Source organism: Tachypleus tridentatus, chromosome 2, assembly GCF_004210375.1.
Source record: "Tachypleus tridentatus isolate NWPU-2018 chromosome 2, ASM421037v1, whole genome shotgun sequence".
Lineage (NCBI taxonomy): Eukaryota > Metazoa > Arthropoda > Merostomata > Xiphosura > Limulidae > Tachypleus > Tachypleus tridentatus.
This window is the reverse complement of record NC_134826.1, coordinates 81,144,145-81,170,763: the sequence shown is the minus strand read 5'-3', so window position 1 is coordinate 81,170,763 and position 26,619 is coordinate 81,144,145. Positions and strand designations below refer to the sequence as shown.

Genomic DNA, 26,619 nt, shown 5'->3' with positions numbered 1-26,619 from the left:
CTGCATGCAAAATTTGTGTGAATGAGAGAAAGCTTCATTTTAGAACACACATTTTGACAAACATTTCATTCACAGACCTTCCACTGTACATGGGAATCCATAACCATGTTTAAGTGAATCAAAAGTTTCAAAGTCCATGTGATCTGCATCACAAGATTCAAATGGTTTAAAATAAATGGGGGAGATATGGTTTCAGTATCTTTAGCTATCTCATGAAAATAGCAACTGATTTCAAGGCAAGACTGGAAGTTCATTAACTTTTGCTTGTAAGGCTTTACAAATTTCAAATCATTCTTTATTACATTGTCAACATTATCAAAAGATATGACCAACTTCATCAAAATAGTATTTTAGGCCAAAGTGTTAATTTTGAAACCATGAGCTTCACACTGTGGTGAGAACACTGCTATCTTAACTATTCTGCCATATTGGTTATTTTTCTTCCACGGTGAACACTGACAGTTTTTATTTTCAAAATGTTGTGTTCTTTGTTACCACACGATTTAGCTATTTCATTATATGGAAAACCTTTTTAGCAAAAGCTTTGACAAAAGCCAGAAGTTAGCCTAAAGGCACTGCACTGTCAAACGTTCAGGTGTTTGCAGCAAAACATTTTATTAGGCACTAGAAAATGTGATAAATGGTATCATGGTTCACTTTTGCAACAAACTGCCTACTGCATTAGCATTTGCAAATCAGTATTATAATGTGCACTAAACCCCACTGTTTATATCAACTGAAAATTACTGAAGGTTCTGAGTTTGGAATAAACTGTCTGTAAAGTAATACCCACAATAATCCTTAATGTAAGATCTAATAGACATTTTTCTGCAAAGTTATAACTTCAGATTACCTGATTTAAAGTTTTACTATTTAAAAAAACTTACTTTAGGGGCTTCAAAACAAGCTGGACAGTTTTCTGGAATAACAGGAAGTTTTCTCTGAAAAAAACAACAACAAGAAGCAAACAAAAAGATAATTAGTAACAAAAGAGTTATACGTAAATTAAGTGAAACAAGTGGCACATTTAACATGTTTTTATATTACTTACGATGAAAGATAACAATGTTCTATACAACATATCAAATCACACATACTAGCTAAGAGAATACACTTGAAATCTGAAGTTCTGTGAAGTTAACTGCTTTAATTATATTATAAAACAAAGAAACAAAAGTTTTCTTTGCAAACCATATCTTAAAAAAATTGATTACTGACAGGAAGCTTAAAGATCACGTTAATTATAATTTTAAAAGATTTATAATTCCAATAGATTGGCCAAATGCTGTACTTATATTTGAAAGTTATGATCTGTTCCAAAAATTGAAGAAATGCTTAGTACACTGATATATTCTTCTTATGCAACGTGTAAAATTCCCAAATTATAACACACTGTCATCTATTAGCAGTCAGTATAAAATATGGTACTCAATCTTATCAAACTTGAAGCATAAAAGTTCACAAACTTAATACATTAATGAAAAGTCAGTGGTTTAAATACTTTACACAGTTAATTTACTTTAAAAAACTCACCTGTTCAGCAAATTTTCGAAGATTCTTTTCTCTAACATATACCAGAGGTCTTATAACTCTCAAGTCTTTCTCCCTTTAAAAAAAAAAGAGAGGAATCTTAATATTAGAATTTTATCCAAATCAGTAAGATTAAAGTTATGAAATAAAATAGAAAGATCCTATAAAACAAAGAGACATTTTTTCATAGCTATGATGAAATACAATAAGGGAAACAGCTGTCATACTGAATATATTGCATTATAATTCTAAAAGATGAACCAATATATGACATAAAACTATGCGAGTATTAGCTTGTAATTGACAAACTGCTGGACCAATTCTGTTCTCAAGTCATTAGATTGAAATACATATCTGGAGACAAGGATGAAAAGTTATAACATAACAAAGTTACATGAAGATAAAAACCCATTTTGCTGTGTACTAGTTATAATATGAATTATTATCATGATTTAAAAATTAAATCCTGGGAATGAACTAGATAGTTTTTGGTTTAACTACTGAATATGCCATTGAAAACAACTTTGTTTTTTCTAATGAAATGCAGAACTTAAGAGTTTAATAAAAATATTTTTTGTACAAGTGTGGATACTGATCATAATGTTTACTGTGAACACGTTGATACTGATCCTATTGTTTACTGTGAACACGTTGATACTGATCCTAATGTTTACTGTGAACATGTAGACACTGATCCTGATGTTTACTGTGAAAGTGTGGATACTGATCCTAAAGGTTACTGTGAAAGTGTGGATACTGATCCTAAAGTTTGCTGTGAACATGTTAATACTGATCCTAATGTTTGCTGTGAACATGTTGATACTGATCCTGATATTTAACCTGAACATGTAGATAACAGTCCTGATGTTTACCTGAACATGTGAACATGTAGATATTGATATTACTGTTTACTGTGAACATGTGGATACTGATCGTACTCTTTACTGTGAAAATATGGATACTGATTCTAATGTTTACTGTGAACAGGTAAATACTGATCCTAATATTTACTGTGAACATATACATACTGACCCTAATGTTTACTGTGATAGTGTGGATATGGATCCTAATGTTTATAGAGAAAGTGTAGATATGGATCCTAATGAAACAAGGAGCACAAGATTAACATTATTATTACAAAGATCTGCCCTTTAGACATTGTATTCAAAGGATCTGAAGTTCTGGCCTACGTGATTGTATCGTAGTCCTGGAAAAGAATTTAGATAGTGGGGCTATCTGTCACAGTCAATAATTTTTAATTGGAAACTAGAAGAAAGGCAGCTGACTAGCAGCACCAACTGCCAACCCTTGAACTTTTGTTTTTTTTCTGATTAAGGGAAATTCTTATCATGGTTTGAGTAACACTGTGCTAATCAATTAACTGAATGTAATCAATGAACACACTGAGTGACATATTGAAGATCGATAGCCATGTCAAGTGTCATTTCTTTTTGTTTTCATTAAGAGTATTTTAATAATGCAAAATAGTACAAGATAGAAAATTTATGAATGTTTGTGTTTATTCAAGTAAAAAGTATTTTTAGCACTGCATGGGCCACCTTTATTTTTTATGCCTTGTTAGGGTTTCTGAGGCATAAATAGAATGTACAAGAAAGGTTAATTTTAGTCATTTCTTTGAGGGATTTTAAGGAGCACTATTTTATCTATTTTATGAAAGCCAATAAAATATATTTAAAATTTACAAATTAACCAAAATTTCTACAACAAGACAGCTTCACAGACAAACTGATCTCAAACGTGTATTGACTCCAATAAAATACATTTGCTTCACTGTGTTTCTTGAGGCACATGTTGAAAGCACTGGCTGACATACCTGTTGATGTACATGTCCAGTGAAAGTGTTAATGAGCCAGTCAGATATAAAAGACCATTTTATGTAGTATTATTAATTATTTTTTATTTGTAATTCATCAATGTCAAAAGTTATCAAACACTTTATTTGCAATCCATTCATGTCCAGACTATGATTATTTCTGGGAGTTCTAATTGACAGACATACAAATACCTGTGACTAGATGATGGAAACAGCATAAATGTAAAAAAACAGTGTCACAGGAAAGATAATTTGGTTGGAGAAATACTAGAAAATACAGTAGGAGCGAAAAGCCTAATGGTTGACAAGTTACAGTAAGATTTGCAATTTGAAAGAGGTAAGGAGAAAAAATTGTCTTGTACAAGAATGTTCTAAACTAACTGGTTGTGCCTCTTGGCCTTTAAAGAAAGGCAGATGGTTATTACTGGAAGTGCAAAAAAGCAGACAATTACTGATAATTCATGTTAAAACTCCAGTATCTCATGCAACATCATAAGTGAATTACACATGGATACTATTGTGATAGAAATAGACAAAAGTACTTCTGCTCATGAAAGAAATTCTAAAGCATTTGAATTGGCTTAATCAGACTTTTTTACAAGAAGAGAATTATAAAGTGTTTAAGTTACAACTACAACTATGGTCTCCATAATGTGAAATTTTTTTTGTACATACATTTAAGTTGTTTCAGATATATACATATTAAAACTTGTTTTAAAAACAAGTGGAATACATGCTATTCCTTTACTGCAAAACAAGTCAGACACCTAAGAATCCTTAGCCAAACATACTCATAGTTATATAGTTAAGTTTTACACATAGTAATGTACATGTGTGTGTGTATGTGTAAATAAACACACATTATTATCCATGCAGTCAATCAGCAAATAGTAGTAACTGCCCAGTTATACTTATAATGCACTTCAAGAAGTTCATATATTTTGTGACCACACAATACTTTTCTTACAATCAAAAACTGAAACAGGAAATATAGTTCTCATCATTAAGAAGTTATAACAATTTTAAAAATTTGAAATAATTTATTATTCAATTTAATTACAACACTGGAGGATCCATACGTGATAACAGATCACAAAATACTTACTTAACAGTGTAGTGTGCTTTCATGGTACGTAGGTATCCATTATGAAACACAGACATTAAAAAACTGAAACAGAATATGATTTCATTTGTTAAATTAATTCTACATAATGACAAGATGAATCATTTCAAGTCAGTTGTAACTTCATTTTACTTAAATAAAAACAGACAACTATTGTAGTGCTTCATTTGACTCATCAGATAATGCTGAAGATTTCTAATATTACTTTAGAGCAAAAATAAAAAGTAACTCATGTAAACTTTAAAATAGTTTAACATCATTTTTAATATTTTAAAACCTTTTTAAAATGAAAAAAACGTTTTCCAATTTACAATAAAAACATAAGAACAAATGATCATGTTTATGGAATTAAAGGTCAAATATTTCATTAAAACCAGTCAAAGAAGAATATGGTATTTAAACTGTATGAAAATATCTCACCTTTCTGCTAGGTCATCTAAATGCTGGCCCAAAGCTATTACGTTATAACCCTCTCTTCTGGCACAAGCATATATTCTGCCTCGTTTCATTCGACTACAGAAACTACAAATAGAGGAACATTCTGGCAACTGTGATGCCTGTTCTACAATACCTGTTAGTATGAAATTGATACACATTGTCAATCTACTTAATTTGCATGTGTATATGTGAAAACACAGAGAAAAATGTATGAATAAATACTCCAGAAACAAAGTATGTATTTATTTATCTTGAATTTATTCTTTATTGTAATGCAATTTACAGTTCCATGGAAGAACTTTCAAAATATAAGAAATATCAGAATTAAAACACACATTTGTAATAAAACTCTGTATTTAAAGTATGATCAACAAAAACACAAAAAGGAAAATGAAATGTGTGTTTAATAGGGATTTAAACACTAAAAGCACACTTAGAGAATTTGATATATTTTTTTAACATGGTTTTCTTTGTACACATCAGATTTACTGATAACATTTTAAATAAGGCATTATCTTAAACAAGAAGGTTCATGTGTTTCTACTTAGGTAATAAAAGTAAATAATGTTTGTTCTGGGTTCAAAACCTGTACAATCTTTGTCATGGTGAGTTTCAAGTAATCATAATGCTGTTTCTAGATTTACTTTGTCTAAGAGTTATTGTTTTGGAAGATCGGTTCTACTATTTTGTAAGTAAAAAGATTATCTTTAATTATCCAGGGTGCCAGTGTATTAGATCCATGTGTGATGTATTTATGACATCATACCAGCACCCCAAAAATGGAGAAAAATAAAGTTCTCTATGATGGGAAACGAAAGTGAAATGGGAAAATCGTGACCCTTATTGCAAATTTACATACACACAGGATAGAAATTTTGCAAAGTTGGGAATTGCATATCACACAATAAAAATGTTTTTCAAGTATCATATAAGTAAGAGTATCATTGTAGTAAGATATGGTATTATATATTTTATGAACAGTTTTTATATAAGTAGGTATTTTAGTATGCTTTGATACTTTAATCATTTTAGTAAACTATAGTTTTATTTCAAAGGTGTTTCAAGGATGAAACACAGTTGTTACACTGCAAATGCACTTCAGTAAAATTGTATTACTCTACTTATTTAAAGTCTATTGCTCAAATGAACATATGAAATGTGGCTAAGATTCATATCATTGTACTTGTAAAACAAAATAAAATTTACTATGTTTAAATGCAGCTTTGCAACCACAAGCTATGAATTTTACAAAATGCTTCATCTAGCAAATCTACAAGTTGTACAGTTTTTCCATCACCTTAACCACAGAACAAAAAGGAATGTTTAACTATACAGCTAAAATCACACTTTTTTTTTTTAAATTTGTGCCTAAGTGTTCATTATAAGGAGTTAAAAAAAAGAAGCAATTTCATTTGGGTATTTAAAGTTTATTGATCCAGCCTTCATCCACTTCCAGTGACCGATAACACATTTTAGAAATAACCATATACATGTGGCAATGTTTTAGCCTAAGAAGATTATTTTAAAAGTATAATTTTTAAACCTGAATGGTATTGATGCATACGGGCTAAACTACAAGGTCAAAATCCCAATATGGTTAAAATATAACAATTCTTAAGTTTGAAAAGAAAGAGCAACCAGCACCCTACCACAGTAAGCATGGTTTCTTCAAAGCAAATAATGAGAATGGCTGTCACTTCTATAACATGTTCATAGCTGAAAGTGTGTAGTTTGTTCAAAGACATTATACCTCAAAGTTTAGGAACCATTCAATGTGTAGCTTTGAAATGCTAACCACACCCACCCCTTTTTTGAAAAACTGAAAAAAAAAAGAAAATATCAATCATAAGTGAACATAAGAACATACAAATATAACCATCTGAGTTAAGGTATTCTCACTCTTCAGAGTTACTGCAGACTTTCTCTACCAAACAATACAAAAGCCCTGCAAGCAATATTATTGTAGCTCCTGCACCAAACCTTGTACAAAATAACTTAATATTGATCTTTAAACACCTGCATTAAACCCTGTTAAACACTGACCCTGTAATCCCTGCAATGAGGTCCTTACACATTGACCTTACAAACACCAATGTTGCAAATCCACTTACAAATGGTTTTTAAAATATGGGTCACATCCTCGATGTGAATCACAAGTAACTTTGAAAGGGGTAAAAAACTTGTGTAAGATTAAAACAGACATCATTGTTGATTGCAATAATGTTAATTTTGTTGGTATTAACTTCTAATGCAGGTTTTATTTATCGGTACTATGAACTCTACAACAGCACAAGACAGTGGATCTGTTTAGTAATGCTAGTTTATTAGATGGGGAGATCAATTGCAATGAAGTTTAAAAATTACTACCCTCTATTAAGCCACAAAAACATAAGCTCTGCAATCTCTACATTTAGTTCTGTAAAAATTATAACTTTGCAATCTCAACATCAAGTCATGTAAATGTTAATCTTACACTCCATGTACAAAGGAATATACACATTAACCCTTTCAAAATCCTGCACCAATACATGTAAATATTCGTCTTGCAATCTCTGTATCAGCCCTGGTAAACACAGAACTACTAACAACTGCACCAACTTTTGTATACGTTGGCATTTTAATCCCTACACTAAACCCTGTAAACAGCAAACTTTCAAATCCATGCACCAAACCCTGTAAATATTCATCTTGCAATCCCAACATAATAATTTTCTCAAGCTTACAAAACTCATATACTTATCCAAACAGTGAGAGACAAATAGATACACTCACATACACATAAATAAATGTATGTCAATAATCAAATTAAAGTAGAATCTAAAATGGAATTACAAATAGTTACTTATTTCTTTACCACTAAGATGAAGTTTTAAAACAGTACAAAAATTTTATTTTAAAAAAAAGTACATTTGATAATTCATCGATGATTCTATATAGCCTATACATTTATTCCCAACAACAAGTTTTTAAAGAACAAAAACAAAGCAAAGCAGATTTGTCTGTTTCACAATACTGTTTAATATGCAATTAAACAATCATAACTTGCATTAAAAACAAATGTTATAAATCTTAATGTCTATAAATATTATAGACCTTTGAATCATGTATTTAGTCTTGCAATGTAACAAAAAAACTTTTTACTTATAAACACTAATAATAATTTCATAATTTTATTAGAAATATGAACCAGTGAAGATCTTTTGAGGAATAATATACAATTTGTGTATAAACATTTTAGATCATTAATATCAATATGATGTTTTAATACTTGTGTTGTTTTGGATATTCATAAACAAGGACTATTTGTAGAAGCCATTTCTGGTCTGTAACTAATAGGATAAAGGGAAGCAATTTTGCTCACAGCCAACTGAAACAGTAAGATTTGACCCAAATCTTATAATGTACCAATAGCTCCAAAGTACATGCAGAGATTCTTCATTGTGCAACTGGACACAAATTATGGACACTTGGATTCACAGTCCAGCACAGTAATCACTAGTCCATGTCAAATCGAAAGTTTAATAAAAAATGCTCAAACTGCTATAAACAACTTAAAGACAAACCTACCTTGTTCTTCATACAAATAAGGTACCCCTAAAGCATGTAAGTATCCTTTTAATGGTCTGGGGTCATAAGATGAGCTTCCAGGATCTACAGTGACAGCTCCAAGGTGAAAATTAATTTCCTAGAAAACAATATCTCTTGTTAACAAAAGTCAGAACTGTTACAATACTACTGAAAATATTTACTAATAACTTCTTATTAACTGGCCTGATAATGCTTTCCAGTTAGACACAAAACAACCTGGCAACATATTTATATTTATATGTTGTAGGTCATTTGGATATCCATGTTTCTAAATCCAAAACTGTAATTAAAACAATGATTATAGATGATATTTATTAGTTTTTGTGATGTTTAATGGTCAAACTGGTGAAACACGATAAACCGTAAGCTTTTTCCTTACTACAAAGAAAAATTATGCATTTCAAAATAATCCAAGTTACATTACATTATTTTTCATGTCTCATCAAAAATTAGTACTCTATTATTAATATTTCAATGATCTTTGAAAATAGGTGAAATTTCAATTAAGATTACTAATGCTTTCCTTGTATTGAGCAAGACCTTAACAACAATGTTAAGGAACTCTAATTTAAAAATACAAACTCAAAATTTCAAAACAATTTCTATATTTGGACTGCAATAAACAACTTTTCAAATCAATTGCAATACTTTAATTTGGTAAATTAACAGAGAATTCAGTCATTAAAAGTAATAGTGTTACAATAAAAACTGTCATTATAATTGTTTATTACAGCTGTAAATAAGATGACAAAATATAGTATGTACAAGTCAACCATGTTACAACATTTTAGACTTGTGCTGTTTTGTCTCATACATTTTGAAGTAACTGAATTTTCTTGTATGCAACAAATAGCCCAATTTAAAAATCAAAAGTAGTTTGTACCTTAAAGCTATACAAGAATTTTAGCAGCTATTTCTATAAATGGTTAACAACTAGCACTTAGGTATTTGTAGAAAACTTGGATGAATTCAGCAAGTCTAAAATTTAGGTTTTCAAGCTATTAAAGTTTTACATTAATTTTATCAAATTAGTGAAAAACCACAGTAAATGGAAAAAAACTATCAGAGGTCTAATATTATAGAAACTAGTTTTGATGCATTCGAGCATCCTCTTCAATCTCACATTTTCTTCCGTTTACTGTAGTTTTTCACTAGTTGCTGATCATATCATTGTGTTCTTTTATTTTTACTTATTCCAAAACATCATCCTGGATAAAACTTGTTTATTAATTAGTTTTCTACAGTTTTCAAATTATCAGAAAGTCACTCTAATTAATGCAAACTACATACTTTTTTCTTGGCATAAAACTGATACTGGTGTAATGTATGCAGCAATGACAAGGAGTCTTTTCCTCCTGAGAGACAAACAAGAACATTGTCGCCATCTTGAATCATGTTAAACTCTTCAACGCCCTATCACGAGACCAATGCAATTTATCAACAAGCATCTCCTGGTAACATGTAATAAAGACTAAGCCTTTCTACAAAAGTGTAGTTTCAAATATTAAGTTTGTCAATGTACAGTGTATAAATCATACTCTAACATTTTATACATCAAAATGTCCATGTAAAAACTCAAAGAAAAGCACAGTTTTTTTGTTCAAGTATTCTCATCACAAATTGTTAACTTTTGGAAAATGAATGTTACACACTGTACTTATACTCAGATGTTTACTATGCCTAACCTCTTTGCATTATTAAAGACCAATTAGCATTTAAAAAGTGAAATGTTACACTATACTTAAATGTCTGTCATTAATAACTCATATGCTTTATTATAGACCATCAGCATATAAAGATGAAATGTTCCACACTGTACTTAAAATTGAACTTATACGATTACTACTTCTATTTTATATAATTTTATTGAAGCTTAACCATTTCAGATTTCAGTGTTATTTAATGATAATATGTGGACCTCTCATAAAGAGATTGCTGACGAACTCAGAATATAAATTTGTTACAGAAAAAATATCAAAGGTATAATCTGAGTTTATAAAGTCCCATAGTCTATTACACCTAAGCTGGTGAAGAATGATCCATGAATTAGTAATACAGTGAGTATAATATCACATCTACTACCAAATAATAGATAATACACTGTTACTTATGTATGTATGTATGTGCAAAGCTACATGATGGCTATCTGCACTAGCCATCCCTAATTTAGTAGTGTAAGACCAGAGGGAAGGCAGCTAGTCATCACCACCCACCATCAACTCTTGGGCTACTCTTTTACCAATGAATAGTAGAATTGACCATCACATTATAATGCCTCCATGCCTCAAAGGGCAAGCATGTTTGGTGTGACAGGGATTCAAACCCATGACCCTCAGATTATGAGTCGAGTGCCTTAACCACCTGCCCATGCTAGGCCTATCTTGGAACTCTAGCACATTACACAGCCCAGTAACATGCTACTTTCCACAAGCTGTCAAATGTAGAATTTTTTTCTTTTTCTTTTTAGGCATTATGAACTGCACAATCACTGATAGATTTCAGCTAAACTGAGACTTTTCAGCTAAAATTCTACAAAATCAGGATAGAAATCATGCTGTTACCACAGTATATTTAAATGCACATGAAACACAACTTACAGTATCTCTCAGTAGCTCAAAGAGCAAAAATTGCTAATTCTTTTCAGTGACTGATTATTTATATGAACAACCTAGCAGGTGATACTCAGGGTTAATTCCAGCCATTGGAACTATACCTTATGCCCAAATCCAATACTTACTCATCCAATCCACTGTAAAGATAAATACTCTCAGCTTTTTCATCCTCTTCTTCTGGGTTATGGTGGTTCATAAAAGCACTTTTGTCACCCTCTAAGATATAAATCTTCTCTGTTGACCTTTGGTCATGCCATTTTCCCAGAAGATCATTGGTAACCTACAGATACAGTTGATCAGCATACACTATGCTTTTGAGAGCCTCCAGATTGCTGTACAATGTACTTCAATGGACTTATTCATCAGAGCAATATATAAGATCCTGTCCAGTTATAACCAAGCTACTTTCATGCTGATGACACATATCAAAGATACAACCAGTTTCTACACTAGTATATCTGTTCAATCATAGTTGTATTGTAGCTTTACTTCCATTTTAAGGCATCCTTTCCAAGCTATTCAAGTATAAACTCTTACACATCAACTAATACACAATTGTGGAATGCCTTGTTAATGGAGAAGACCACACACCTAATCAGATTTTACCCTGCTGCAAAACAATGCTAGAACTATGTCCTGTTACTCTATGAAGTATTAACTGTGTCATGAAAACAGTTTCTCATTTAATCTGTAGGCACCAGTGTAGTTCCATTTATGGGTCTGGATTGTTGATTAAACATTGGCTGGGTTTATGTTTGGCTGTAACAAGACAAAAGTTATAGATCTTCCCAGCACTGGTGAAAGACTTATATCAAGGGAAGGACTTTTCTTAGGTCTGACAACTCTCAAATTACGTCTCCCTTTAGTGATCAACTCTTCCTCTTGGTCATAAGTCCCTTGAGTTGTGAAAAAAGACCATTTCCTTAAAAAGAAGCCTTTTTAATATTGATAATACAAGAGTAGTAGGAAAATGAAATGCACATGTCAGTAGAAAAGAGACATCTCCATAATAAGATATCCTGTGGTTCATGGCATCAAACTTCTTTCTTTCTACTCTGTTGTATTCTCAGATTCGATTAAGTGAGTTTCTTCAAGTGACAAAATAGGTTAACAGGTTAACAAAATATGTAAACAAGTAATTCTGACTTAACTCAATAAAAGAGTTCATGAGATGGGACATATTTACATTTATCACTTGCTGGAATAAAACATATTGATTATATGCAAAATTCCTGATTTTCTTTAAATAAATAGTTTACCAAAACAACTTTTCTTACTTATGAACTAGCTTTTAATATACTAATATTTTAGCAATGTATTTAAGTATTTTATGCATCATATTGGATTCAACTTGCATGGATAACAACTACTGGTGCAGTGTTATGTACTCTAAATTATCAGAAAAAATGCACACTTGCTGAAACATTTTAAGTAGGTCAACCTGAATTTTCTAAACTTAGGCTTATACTGCTGAACTACTTGGATTGTTTAATTTTCTGATGGCTCTATCATTTGCTTTATGTTCTTTATACATGTAAATCCATCAATATAATATTAATACACAATAGTCAAATAAAATAAAACAAAATCAAAAGGAAGAAGTGTGTTACAAACAGCAAATCCAAACCTCTGACTGATGGTAATTTTTAATAATTAAAAATAAGCCCAATCAAAAATAATAAATACTGCAAGAATCTAAAGGATTACAAGGGTACAGGCTATAATGTGGGATATAAAATGTATCCTAGATTTTTAAAAGTGATTGAAGTAGAGCTCACATTGCAGTGAGGATACACTGTCTATCAGTCTCAACCTCCATTTGCCAGTCTCACACAAAGAAATTCATAAACAATAATTACATAATAAAAAGAAATTAGAAAAGTGAGATGTGGGTGCTCAAGCCTGCAATGTCTCATATCTATATCATCCTTCACTGCCTCCAAATGGTTGTGGGAAGGTGACTGCTCTCCAAAGTAAAGAAAAATAATAATAAGATACTACCACTTGGGGGTAGGTAAGATAAAAAAAACAAATCTACCTCATGATTTTGGTATTTCATCCCCGTATTACGGAGGTAAGGTACAAATTAGTAGCCCAGTATACAAATTATACTCGTATAAAACTTTGTTTGGTTTGTTTTGAATTTTGCACAAAGCTATATGAGGGCTATCTGCACTAACCATCCTTATTTTAGCAGTGTAAGACGAGAGGGAAAGCAGCTAGTCATCACCACCCACTGCTAACTCTTGAGCTACTCTTTTACCAACAAATAGTGGGATTGACCGTCACATTATAATGCCCCCATGTCTGAAGAGGCAAACATGTTTGGTGTGACAGGGATTCAAACCCATCACCCTTATATTACAAGTCAAGTGCCTTACCAACTTGGCCATGCTAAGCTTAGTATAAAAGTACCCAACCAGTGAGCTAAACTAACTAGTATAACTCCCAATCATTGTCCATTAAGCTTGTTGTAACTATCAATTTGCAGACTCCAAACAAGCCTTTATTTGCAATGAGTTGTTCATCTGCATAAAGCAATGACAAGGTGATTAAACAACCTTATTAACAACTACAAATACTTTGCAGAAACTTTCACAAAAACTTCCTTAATATTTACTTCTTTATATTCATTTAATACATTTTTATATTTGTCATAGAATATTTTAATTTTATTTAGTTTCTTTATTAAATCCATTAAATATTAATTTTGCATCAATATTTCAACTATATTAATAAAATATAATATCTATTTATAAATTTTACAAAATCTGAATAGTTGTGAAGTTATAATGCTAATAACAGAAGAATATGATATATTACTATTAAATAAAAGTAAATCATATATTGGAAAAGCAAAATGTTCTACATCTTGTTGTCTGTTTAGACTTGATAATAGATAAAAATATTTTGTTTTGCAGTGTACTCTCACAACAATATGGATACTACTTTTTCAGTCACCTCCACAACCTTGGAGATCCTTTTGATTCTTGCAGCATTTTTTATTTTTATTTGGATTTGTTTATCACAAATTTTATATAAGTAGGTTAAAATTCATAACTCCTAAAGTTAAATGGATGTTAAACAGGCATTTGTGAATTGTGACACCTATCAGAGTCAAAAATCTACTTTTGGTTTCACACTTTCAATGGTTTAATGATAAAGCATGCTACAGGAGGTAATATGAATAACAAGTCTAACAAAAAGCTGTCTGACAAGACATCACTAATTTGAGAAAAAGTTTTGTTAACCCATGTATAACAACACTGTTTTCTGTCAGTTAATACCTTAAAATTCTTATTTGTGCTGCCATCTGATGATGACTACAAAATCTAATTTACATGTGATGGAAAACTTTTTAAATATTTAGGATAATGCATTTTTCACATTTTGTAAATTCAGAAAAGCTATTTCTGATCTTGTGTCACAGCTGTCAGGTTTCTTTAACATACTTTGGTTAACACCTTGTAAAAGTTTAAAATTTTGTGTAAAAATGTCTCAATAAAAACATATCAGAATACCTTATAAAGTAAAACATATTCCAAAAATTGTAGTGCCCTGAAGAGAATGTTTTCAAACTATTCCTATTGTAGAAGAAAAAATTATTTTTGTTATTAATCAAAAACGTTTTTCATTAACTCTTTGTTCACCCGAAGAAGACCTATGAAGGTTGAAATGTTGTTTTCTGCTTATCAATAAAGGTGTTAATACCCATACCAGCCATTCTGAGTGGGTTTCTTGTCATCAACAAAAACGTTTTTATTTTTATTTTTTTTACCTTAGTGTTCACTTTAAAATATAATGATTGAAAAACCTTTTCAAAGTAATTGAAGATATTCAGTTTTAAATAGCTACTACTCACCTTTAGAAATGGCTTGAAAATCTGTTTAGGTGGAGAATGCCACTGGCAAGTAGTAGCTTGCAACTGATTTTTCAGCTCCCTGTGTTTTTCTAGAACATTCTCAGATTTTGCTCCGTGATTGGACATTTCAATACAACAGTGTAACTTAGATGATACACTGTTATGATCCAATGTATAACATTCAGTTTTATATTTACAACTTGACTCGCTGATCCATTTTGAAGACATATTATTCTCATGACTTTCCAAAGCATGAATCACTGGCTCTGGAAGCAACAACTGTTTATCTTTGGTTTTGTTTGGAAGAGAAAGTGATGAACTTATTACTTTTAAAGATTGTTCCCTTTTAGAAATACTTATACCTGTTTCAATATTTAGAGACTCAACTTCACACAAATGATCTCCCTTGTTTCTGAAAAAATTATTGCTCGAAGAAGCAACATTATTAAAATTCATTGTATAGGTCTTTGGGTAAAATGGTAGAGATTTCTTTATGACAGCTTCTTTCTTTTCTCCTAACATATATGATTTGGCTTCACTTGGTAACAACAACCACCGAATGTTGGCTGCTTCCTTGTCAAACATAAGTTCTTGTTCAGGAAGTTCAATTCGGTAAGCAACCTGGAGACAAAACATCATGAAAGATCTACACTTCTCAACTACGTACAGGTAGCTTTAAGTTACAATACTTAGATATCTTAATCTATATCAACACGTTATGAACATATTGTAATAAAATTGCTTACAGTAAAAAGATTCTTAGATTACAAGATTTAGAAAATATTTTTTAAAACCTGAATAACTATAAGAATATTAAAACACACTAAATTATATTTTACATACAAAAACTATAAAGCTTTGTTACTTTTTCCAATACTTGAATAAAACATTTCAATTTTTGGTTTTTACTAAAAGGCATAATGCCAGCAGAATCACTTGTAGTAACTGAAGTTTAAACATTTGTAAACACGTATTATTTCAGTATTATAAAACAACAGTTTCAACTACAATATTTATTTATTTTTCTGAAAAAAAATCCACCTTGAATTTTCAGATAATTGAATGTTAAATTTAGAGGATTTTCTTACATTCTTCTTTATAAAATAATTTCTGAGTCTCATTTATTTTTCTACAAAAGATCAAAAGAGTATATATACTCTTCAAAACAAAAACGCAAAAGGGATATTTTTTTTTATTTTAAAGAGAAATATATGTAATAATGTTACAAGCTCAGAGTATGTGATGTTACACGTGTTAAGGCACTGATTGTCAGACCAAAATGACAATAAAAGTTGTGCACTTTGAAAACGGAGGAAAACATCGGATTGTTCGCCAAAACGCATTCGTGTCCAATAAATTTGTTTGAGAGATCTGCATGTTCTGCAAGTGCAACATGTGCAAAATCCCTATACAAGTGACGGGTTCTCAGTTTCCATAGCTCAGTGTTAAGCCACCAACACGCAATACAGTTACGCCAAGACTGACTGAAGCACAACGCAACAACGCCATTGGTCGCTTGGAAGCAGGCAAATCTCGATCAGATGTTGCCAGAGCTGTGAATGTCCACCCAAGCACCATCACAAGGCTATGGAATCATCACCAACAACATGGATCAACCCGTGACCGTCCACGATCTGGCAGACCTTGTATGGTCATGCCCGCACAAGATCGCTACATCCGGTTACGTCACCTTCGGGATAGGACCACCACTGCAACGTCTACTGCCTCAACCATACCAGGGCTGCACAGAATTTCCGATCAGACCGTATGCAACAATCTACGAGATGCAGGAATCCGACCTCAACGTCCAGTCAGAGGCGTCATCCTCACCCAGCAACATCATCAAGCACGGCTGCAGTGGACTCAGGCACATCGGGTATGACCTCATCGACGATGGAGGCATGTTTGGTTCAGTGATGAAACACGTTTTATGCTTCGTAGGCAGGATGGAAGGACCCGTGTTTACCATTGCTGAGGTGAACATTTTGCAGCAAACTGTGTGCAGGAAGTTGACAAATTTGGTGGTGGCAGCGTCATGATGTGGGCTGCCATCACCTACAATGCCAGAACAGACCTTTTGCACATTTTAGGGAATCTTACGGCTCAATGATACGTCAACGAGATTCTTAGGCCCCATGTGCAACCCATCATGGTGAACGTCAACGACGTTTTTCAACATGACAACGCCCGTCCTCACACAGCCCGACTCACCACTGTCTTCTTGAGACACCACAACATCAACGTTCTTCGCTGACCCTCCAAATCACCAGATTTAAACCCCATCGAACATCTTTTGGACGAGATGGACCGACGTCTGCAACGGCGACAACCTCAACCACAGACTCTACCTCAGGTTGCAGCAGCTTTGCAGGCTGAGTGGACAGCCGTTCCACAGGATGTGATTCGTCATCTCATCGGTTCCATGGGCAGGAGATGCCAAGCAGTTATTGGTGCTCACGGGGGGCATACTCGTTATTGACGTTGAGTGACGTTAAACTTCACCTAGTGAGCGTGGACTTCGCTTTTGCAGACTTTGGATGTTCAGCAGTGAATGTGCAAAGTTTCACACATGTCATACAGAACTACCCGGAATAAACTTGTTAATAATTTGTCTCAAATTTTGCCTTTTGCATTTCTTTTTTTGAAGAGTATATATTCATTATTGGACCACAGTTTGGACTATTACATCTTGTTCTAAAAAAAATAACAGTATTAAAATGATAAAAATACTACATTGTGAATGTTTGTTTGTTTTGTATTTCATGCAAAGCTACTCAAGGGCTATCTGCATTAGCTGTCCCTAATTTAGCAGTGTAAGACTAGATGGAAGGCAGCTAGTCATCACTACCCACCACCAACTCTTGGGTTACTCTTTTACCAATGAATGGTGAGATTGACCATCACATTATAATGCCCCCCGGGCTGAAAGGGCGAGCATGTTTGGTGTGATGGGGATTCAAACCCGCGACCTTCAGGTTACGAGTCGAATGCCTTAACCCACCTGGCCATGCTGGGCCCGTTGTGAATGGAAAAGAAAAAAGTAAATAATTTATGAACTTTCCTGGATGAAAGATATTCTAGATAGACCTAGGCATTTAGACTGAGGAACTTCAATCAGTTGGAATGAAAAAAACAGTGAAGAACTTGCTAGAAATTCATATGGAAAGATATGATTGTTTATTGATACATAAATTATGAATAATAATAAACTGATTATTATCCATTCTGAACATTCATTCAACATTTTATCTTTCTACAAAGCTACACAGTGAGCATCTTTGCTCTGTCCATGAAAAATTGAACACCAGCTTTTAACTTTATAATTCTATAACTTTACTGCTGGACCACCAGGGGACACATTATTTATTATATTAATCCCATTTATGGAAAGCTATGAGGAAAGTTCACTTTATAACCATAATTAAGTTGAATATACTTTTAAAAGTTTTACTTATAGTTTCTAAACTGCCATTTACACTTTAGAGTAAAAATATGGATTATGATGAATACAAGAAATAAATACCCTTCACCAACATACTTTTTTGTATAAAAGCCAAAGTTGAAAGTCACATTAGACTAATTAATAAATTCCAAGACCCAAATTAACCCTTTCATGATGGGTCAAACACTGTGTCATCCTGTTTGTTTGCTTGCATTCAAAATTTTATTGAACTACTATTTTATAAATTTATGTCAATAAGTTCAGAATCAAATTGTAGATTATAATTAAAATTTTAACATTATAATTTATAACGAGTCAATTTCTTAATTTAAAAGTAAATATTAAAAGAACACACCTAAATAGAGATTTTAGTGAGTTGTGTGATATGTCGAATGCAGCACTATTTAAAATTAGATGTTTGTGATTTTAAAATACTAAGTCTATAGTTTTGTACAAATTAGAAACTCAAGTTACTAAGATTAAAAAGCTAGAATATAATCTGGATTATGTGCTGAATCAGAGTGGCCCTGTTCACCCCTTTTTTGAAAATGGTCCCTTATACACACTTCAATATACGACATATTAATAACCAATTTACAGCTTTAAGTATCCCCCTAGTGGTTTTCACAGCCATTTTAACCCATAAAAAGATTTCAAGAAGGTAGGTTGTGTCTTTAGTCTGCTCGAGGTTTCATATTTTTGAAATCTAAATACATCTTAGTTACTAAACTTAATAAATTACAGAAGAATTCTATGGTATCAGTATAGTTATTTATGATTTTTTTAGTTATTCAACTGTATATATAAAACATAAAAGAAAATGGTTTTGTTTGATATCCTCCACATGCTAAATTTTAAAAGGCTTATCAACCTATGTCCAGCAGCAACCAAGTTCAAATGTCATAGCAAAGAGGTGTTTGATTTACTTCTTGATTTATTGTTCTATATTTTAAGAAAAAATAAATAATAATTAATTTCTAAACAGTAATAAACTATATACATACATAATGTATAATAATTGAAATGTGACTGCATATTACACAATACTAGTCCACTAAATCATAGTCAAGAAGGGGAAGACTGAAGCTCAGTTTTATATTACTGAATACATATAGTGAGTGCACTTGCATTACATTTTTTCACTCATCTTTAAATAGCCCATTCATCTCTGGAAATGTTCAAAAGAGTTACAGGTAAATGGTAATATGTTTATTATAGTTTAAGACAGTACATATTATAATTTAAAATATATCTAAAATGCAAGTAAATGATAGTTAACATTCAACAAACTGTAAAAGGTATTATTCCAGGATTCACAACAAGTAGGTTTTTTTTAAAATAAGTGAATAAATCTGGGTATGTCAGTGATGTAGAAATTGACCTCAGGATGAATATGCTATTTATTTTTTTTTACATATGTACCAGGTAAATACATCTCTCCAGAATACATAGTTATACAAAGTTTTCTATAATATTTAGTACTCCCTTAGATACAAGTCCTCACATGTTCTTAAGTTGATAATCTTGTAAGCTATATTTTCAGTGGTTTAATTTAGATGTTTGCTAAAGGGTGCTGCAAGTAAAAAGATGATACAATAATCAAATATATCTGGCATGGCATGTGGAAATAGGAAGGTTACAATGTAAATACAGGTTAAGTATTCAGTTAGTAACAGATACTAAGTAAACAGTTCAGGGCTGATCAGTAACGCTCAGAAAGGAAGGTTATTCTGTGAGAGTTATCATAACTATAAAAACTAATCAAGTCAGGCATATATTTTGCAGTTTATGTTAAAACTTTGTACTTAAGGTTAGGCCTACAAGTAAATGTGACTGTATCAAACATGACTAAATATTTAAATCAATTCATTATCATCACATGCACTGGAAGAGGCACAATTGTCAAAAAATTCAAAAGGTCCATCCCACAACAGAACAGCATTACAATACTGATGCACAATGAGGTAAGTTTGTACTTGTGATAAACTTTAAGTTTTAAGACATCAGCCAAGGCAAGAAGTAAAACCTAAACTTCATTAATGATGATGAAACAAAATTAGATCAAGAAACAGACAAAGAATTGAAGAAAAATCAAGAAGAATAAATTTATTAAAAAATTAAAAGATCAAGAAGAAGAGGCTAAAATTTAATAAAAAGTGAAAGAAAGAGACGATATTTAAAGAAAAATTTAAAAGAACATAAAACATGATTGAAGACAAGATCGATGAAACTACTATATAAAGCAATTACAACAAAAAGATGTGCATAAAAGGCTATAATAACAAAATATATTAAGTAAAATGATATCAGTGAAGTACAGAGAGGCTGCAAAGAGAGTTATAAAAGCACAATAATAAATCAGTGACAGAATAAAACATTAAAAAAAAATTTTAAAGGCAAAGATCAAGCTACTTACACATCCATCCTAGATATCATTTACTATTAAATGAAACAGGAAAATAAATTTGATGTACATCTGTCGCTACCTCTGCAAAACTTTTCCACGATAATTTATCCATGACAATACCATGGAAAGAGATGGAATAGTGACCAACAAACTCTTCACCACTTAAAAGGATCAGTTTTGACAATAGTAAACTTTCTTCCAGCTTAGAGCCATTAACAACTATCAAGCTTTGGTAGGTGTCTTATGCAACAGATTTAGAGTGACACACCAGAAGGAAGTATTCATAGGAAAACCCTTGACCAGAGTACAGAGTGAGAGAGAGAGAAAAAAAAAGACCATAACCAAACTTGCTAAAGACTTAGAAAGGCTTACCCAATTATCTTACCCCAATGCTTTACATGAAATTATGGATTTGTTATCATGTGACAAATTTACAAATGCCATACGAGATGAGGACATGAGAAGTAGGCTGAAAAGAGTAAAAGCAAATCTTTAAATAAATTTCTGAAGTAGGCAGTGGAACTTGAATCCATTGAAGTCACAAATAAACAGCTGCAAATGTCACCTATAAGTTAGGGGATTGAAATGTCGACTCTCCTGGACAATAGTTTAGAAGAACCAAAAAAAATTAATCAGACAGCTGGTTACAGAGAATGAAAGAAATAAACCACAATAAAATACCTATTTCAAGTGTAACTTGAAAGAACATTTAACAAAAAATAGTAGTTTAAAGCCTATCTTGAATACAAACTCCTCCCAGAGGATAATATAAAAAAAAGATTCCCACTGTCCCTATCTTTTATCTAGTGAAACCACGATCAAGGGAATGGGCTTGGAAAATCAGGACTAGAAACACAGCCCAACAAGATAAAAGGAACCAAGTGATAATTTTAAAAAAAAGTATTTAAAATCTTAATTTCAAAATTAAATTACATCAGGATAAGTCAAAAAGCTCTTAAACACATGAAAGGTGGTAAGGCACCAGGATAGAATGAATGATATACATAATTATTTAAAAATAAGAATGATGTTTTACTTAGCATAATTCTATAATCATTCAATTTAGGATGGGTAACTGCAAAGATTCTACAGGAATGGAGTAAGGCCATAATAAGGTCTAACCATAATGATAACAATAAGAATCACTGTAGGAACTACAGAGAAATATCCTTATTACCACTTGTTGGTAAACTGTATGAAAGAGTTCTGGAAGGCAAATTGGGAGAATGTGTGGGGCAAGAACCTGGAGAATGACATTATGGCTCCAGGATAAGGAAAAGTACTAGAGGTATAATTTTTTCTCTAAAAATAATGATGGAAAAATCCTGAAACAATCAATTTATGGCACTTTTGGACCTTTAAAATGCATTTCATAGAGTGATGAGAGTCTTAGACTGCCCAATCTATAACTGGGATAGAAGAGAGAAGTGATTAGTCTCTATGATTACAACGAGTGGATGGTAAGATCAGAATAGAACAATGAGAAATAGTTTGATATTAGATGTTATGTAAGACAAGACAACATTATATCTATAGTATTGTTTATATTAGACATGGATAAAACATTGAAAGATCAATAGGCAAGATGATGAGAATAGTGTAGTACTAGTATACTCTAATGATTATTCATTGGATGCAGAAAATATGAAAAGCCAGTAGAATGCATAACATTAAAGAAATAGAAGAATGAAGAAAAAGTGAATGAAGTTGAAAGCAAATAATTCAGTAACAATGATATTTTCTCAGAATAAGAAAAATTGTGACATATAAGTTATAATGCCCCATGGCTGAAAGGGCCAGCATGTTGGGTGTGACAGGGATTTGAACCTGCAACACTCAAAGAGACATATGGAATGGATATTACATGAAGCAAGACCAAAGGTGAAATGAAAACAAATTATTGAACAAAAAGTTGGAAATAAAAAAACAACAATGGAGGAAGAAGAGGAACAAAAATTATATCTCAGTTTGTGATAAAGTTTTGTGGTGTGATGTTAGGAGAAGAATTTAAGAAACCTAAATCAAAAAATCAAGTTACCTTTGATGCTTTGTCAATTTCTTCACGAGCTTTCTCAAGACATTCCTGTGTAAATAAAATGAGAACTGTCACTCAATTTTCTTCATGACATATGAGAACTTCTCAAAATGGAAACAACCATCATTAAGGATTTAGTTACAAGCAAAATAATAATTAAAAAAATAATAAATCATGTTGAAAATACCACAAAAACAAATTCAGTGATAACAAGCTGATGAAAAGCTGCAAAAACACTCACTAAATGATATAAACCACTGCTACCTTCAACTGATTTAATATTCTTTTATAACTAAATTTGTACAAAGATTTGCAACTGAAATGCATGAATGTATGCACAATTAACATCTCAGCATCCAAACATATCTAAGTGCAAGGTTAACAGCTACAAATTCTGGTGTATATATTTCATATAACAATGATAAGTCAGTTTCCACTTCCTCAATGCTAATAATATACTTAAACTCAAGTGGTCTATCCTGCTTAGGTTTAACTTGTGTCTACTGTAAATGCTGTAAGTCTTATTACAACATTGAACTTTCTAAGAAAACAACTGTACAAACATATTAGCCATTTTTAAGTAGAAATTTCATTTGCATAAAAAAGGTTTTAGCTGAACATTTTTTTGTCTGTATCATATAATGGAAATATTCAATACTTTAAAAATTGGGATAAGCATGTGTAAATATTAAATAATTTGGAAATAAAAAAGTGTGGTGATGGAAAGTGCAGTTTGTTTGTTCTGAATTCTGCACAAAGCTAAAGAAGGGCAATATGCACTAGTCATTCCTAATTTATTAGTGAAAGACTAGGTGGAAGTTAGCTTGTCATCACCACTAACTGCCACTTCTTGAGCTACTCTTTTTACCAATTAATAATGTGATTGACCATCACATTATAATGCCCCCAAAGCTGAAAGAGCAAGTATATTTGGAGGTACTGAGATTCGAATGTGTAACCCTCAGATTGCAAGTTGAGTGCCATAATCACCTGGCCATATCAAGCCAGTTGGTATATAGAGAAAATACTTTTATTGAAGAATGTTTACTCTTTTGGTTTTTTAAGTTTATCTTAAAAAATACTAAAAAATAAAGTTATATCATCAACTCAGATGACCAATATTCAATTAAAAACTGTACAAACTTATAATTTTTGTTACTTCTGGGAAATTCAGCTTAAAATTGTTCACAAAATGCAAAAATAATTAATGTTTAAAATTAGTATGTATGTGGGTTTTAAGCTATTTTTTGATAATATTATCAGAAACAATTCTGCACCTTTTTACTCTGTGGAGGCAGTTCTTTCGGAACATCTTGAGATTTAACATATGACATTCTTCCTTCATTGTAGGATATAGAGCCTAACCATTTTCTTTCTTTAAACACCTGTAAGAAACAAAATTATAGAAAGGAAACTCCACACAAAATTCTGTGCATTTTAAATAATTTGTCTGAATATGTTAACCATGATTTTTTTTTATAGGAAGATATTATAGATGAATGTGGTCTTTAATAATTACTACAAATTTGACATATAATTTATCATAATAATGAAAAACATTAATGACTAAGCCCTTAAAGATTACAAAAAAACATACAAAACTATCATTAATAAAAAAGGTTTTAGTGGCACCATTATTTATATAACATTACTGAAATATAAATAACAAATACATGTAATTTCTTCGCTGGTTAAAATTTAAACAATATTTAAAACTTAGTTTAAAATCATGGATTAAAAACACAGGTGTCAGTTGAATTTAAACAACAAAATTTACAATAAGATATTCTATATAAACAGATGCAAAAAACACATTTTACAAATAGTGTACAAACAAAAAACATTATAAACATGTCAGATGTAGATGTCCTATATTTTAAGTTCTCCATAGACATTTGAAAAAGAAAGCTTCTTCCATAAATAACAACACACTCAAAAAAATAAGTATGTTAAAATTTTTAAACTTGCAAGTTACCTGGTGATAATGATGTTTCCATTCTCCTGTTTCTGGGTTAAAAATATATTGAGGTAATAGCTTCCAGCCCTCTTTAGCCACCAACTGGAGAGCTTCAGTAATAAAGTCCACTTCTTCATCAGGCATGAAGTATGGAAAGTTTAATCTTACAAATCCTGGCCTTAAAATCTCTCTCTCTGAATATTCTTTATAGCGTCGTAAATTTAAACGATCTAAAGTTCTGTATAAAGATAATGCAATACTTTGATACTTCTCAACTTGTTATTAATAAAGTGAAACAATCACCAATCAAATTACAATGTACTAGACATATATATCTTTTTAGCATTCAGTTGAAATATAGTAATTTTAGCTGCAACAGGATATTAAACTATTAAATACATTACAGCCTTTTTCTTTTGTAAAGAAGATGCAATACGCATATTCTTAGTTCCAAATAAAATTGTTTCTTACAAAAGACTGCAACAAAGTAGTTGCTTATGTTAAAGCACTATTTTGTGACAGTGAAACATTTAGTCAGTTAATGCTGCACAGAAGTAAAAGCATTAAAGAAGTAAAAAAAAAGAAAATTGCTCTAGGAAAAAAAAATTATTGTTTTGATGATACAGTAAGCTCCTGCTAGAAACTGATTCGTTATACAAATTATCTTCTTGAGAATTTTTTTCATGAAAAAGGAAAAATTATGAAAATCCAATCTCTGAACACTACTTTTTTCAAAATAATGGTAGTAATGCACTAAATAATTTTCATTTAATAAAATAATGCAACAAAGAACATAAAATAACAAAATGAAAGAAGCAGAAAATATCACATAACTATCACAATTTTTCTGGCATTTCTATCAATGCAATATTGGGTATTAAGTTAATTATAACCATTTTGTTTCACAAGCAGCTAATATCCAGAATCCTTGATAAATGTATTAGAATTTTGTTGAAGCCATATAGAAAATAATTCATCTTTGAAATCTAAATTTTTAAAACTTTGTTTAGAGTACTCATACTGTTCTTAATTATAGAAGAAAATGTCAACCTTTGAAATTAAAATACCATTTAACAACTAAAAAAACCTTTGTATGTTTCATTATGTCCATATAGCTATTGCAGATGGCAAAATATCACGACCTTGATATAATGTTCAAACACATTCAGTAATCTTCTTACTTACAGAAGTTGAGCATATTATATGAACATAATCTTTATGTCTCAACAAATTATTACAGTCCATATCACAATGTTCATTCATGCTCTGTATGATGAACATGCATCTTGATGACAGCCCTGAATCATAGATTCCATATTCCTATTGCAAAAGGTTCATCATTAGACTGTTAGGTCCTAAGCAGGCTGCAATTTCTCAAATTACACTTTTTTATTTCTAGAAATGACTTCAGAATATAACAAGAATCTACCTTCATTCATCTCAAGTAGTTTTAAACTTGTAACAGTGTACATCTATTTGAAATTAAATTTTATTACTTTATTGACCTTTAAACCACGTCCAACTACTATTCACACAATTATAAGTTGTAACTCACGTGGGGAATGTAGAGTTCATGTTACGCTACTGAATTATGTTACCAATGAGCTGCTCGTGCAAGTGCCTTATGAAACATTTTTGTTAAATTATTATTTATTTTACATGTTCCATCTGTTACCACAGTACAGCAGTTTTCCAGCATCTGTTTCAACAGTCCAATCACAAACATTTTGGGGCATTATATCTGATCATTTTATGAATTCATACAGAATAGCATAAATATAACTTAATTCT

The 26,619-nt window shown here is 31.4% G+C and overlaps 1 protein-coding gene across 3 annotated transcripts in view; it reads right to left on the bottom strand.

Moving 5' to 3' along the window:
* LOC143244342 (uncharacterized) overlaps positions 1–26,619 on the bottom strand; it is a 67,412-nt gene that overhangs the window by 2,605 nt on the left and 38,188 nt on the right. For 2 of the 3 annotated variants that reach the window (XM_076488828.1, XM_076488829.1), the window contains exons 11-20: positions 24,847–25,066; positions 24,149–24,256; positions 22,875–22,919; positions 14,988–15,608; positions 9,804–9,926; positions 8,493–8,610; positions 4,908–5,058; positions 4,470–4,532; positions 1,534–1,606; positions 888–941 (exon numbers count right to left, since the gene is read on the bottom strand). In XM_076488828.1, the coding sequence (XP_076344943.1) occupies positions 888–941; positions 1,534–1,606; positions 4,470–4,532; positions 4,908–5,058; positions 8,493–8,610; positions 9,804–9,926; positions 14,988–15,608; positions 22,875–22,919; positions 24,149–24,256; positions 24,847–25,066 (1,576 nt within the window). Of the gene's footprint in view, positions 1–887; positions 942–1,533; positions 1,607–4,469; positions 4,533–4,907; positions 5,059–6,587; positions 6,745–8,492; positions 8,611–9,803; positions 9,927–14,987; positions 15,609–22,874; positions 22,920–24,148; positions 24,257–24,846; positions 25,067–26,619 lie in introns of those variants that run through there. The other variant, XM_076488830.1, reaches the window with a different exon arrangement.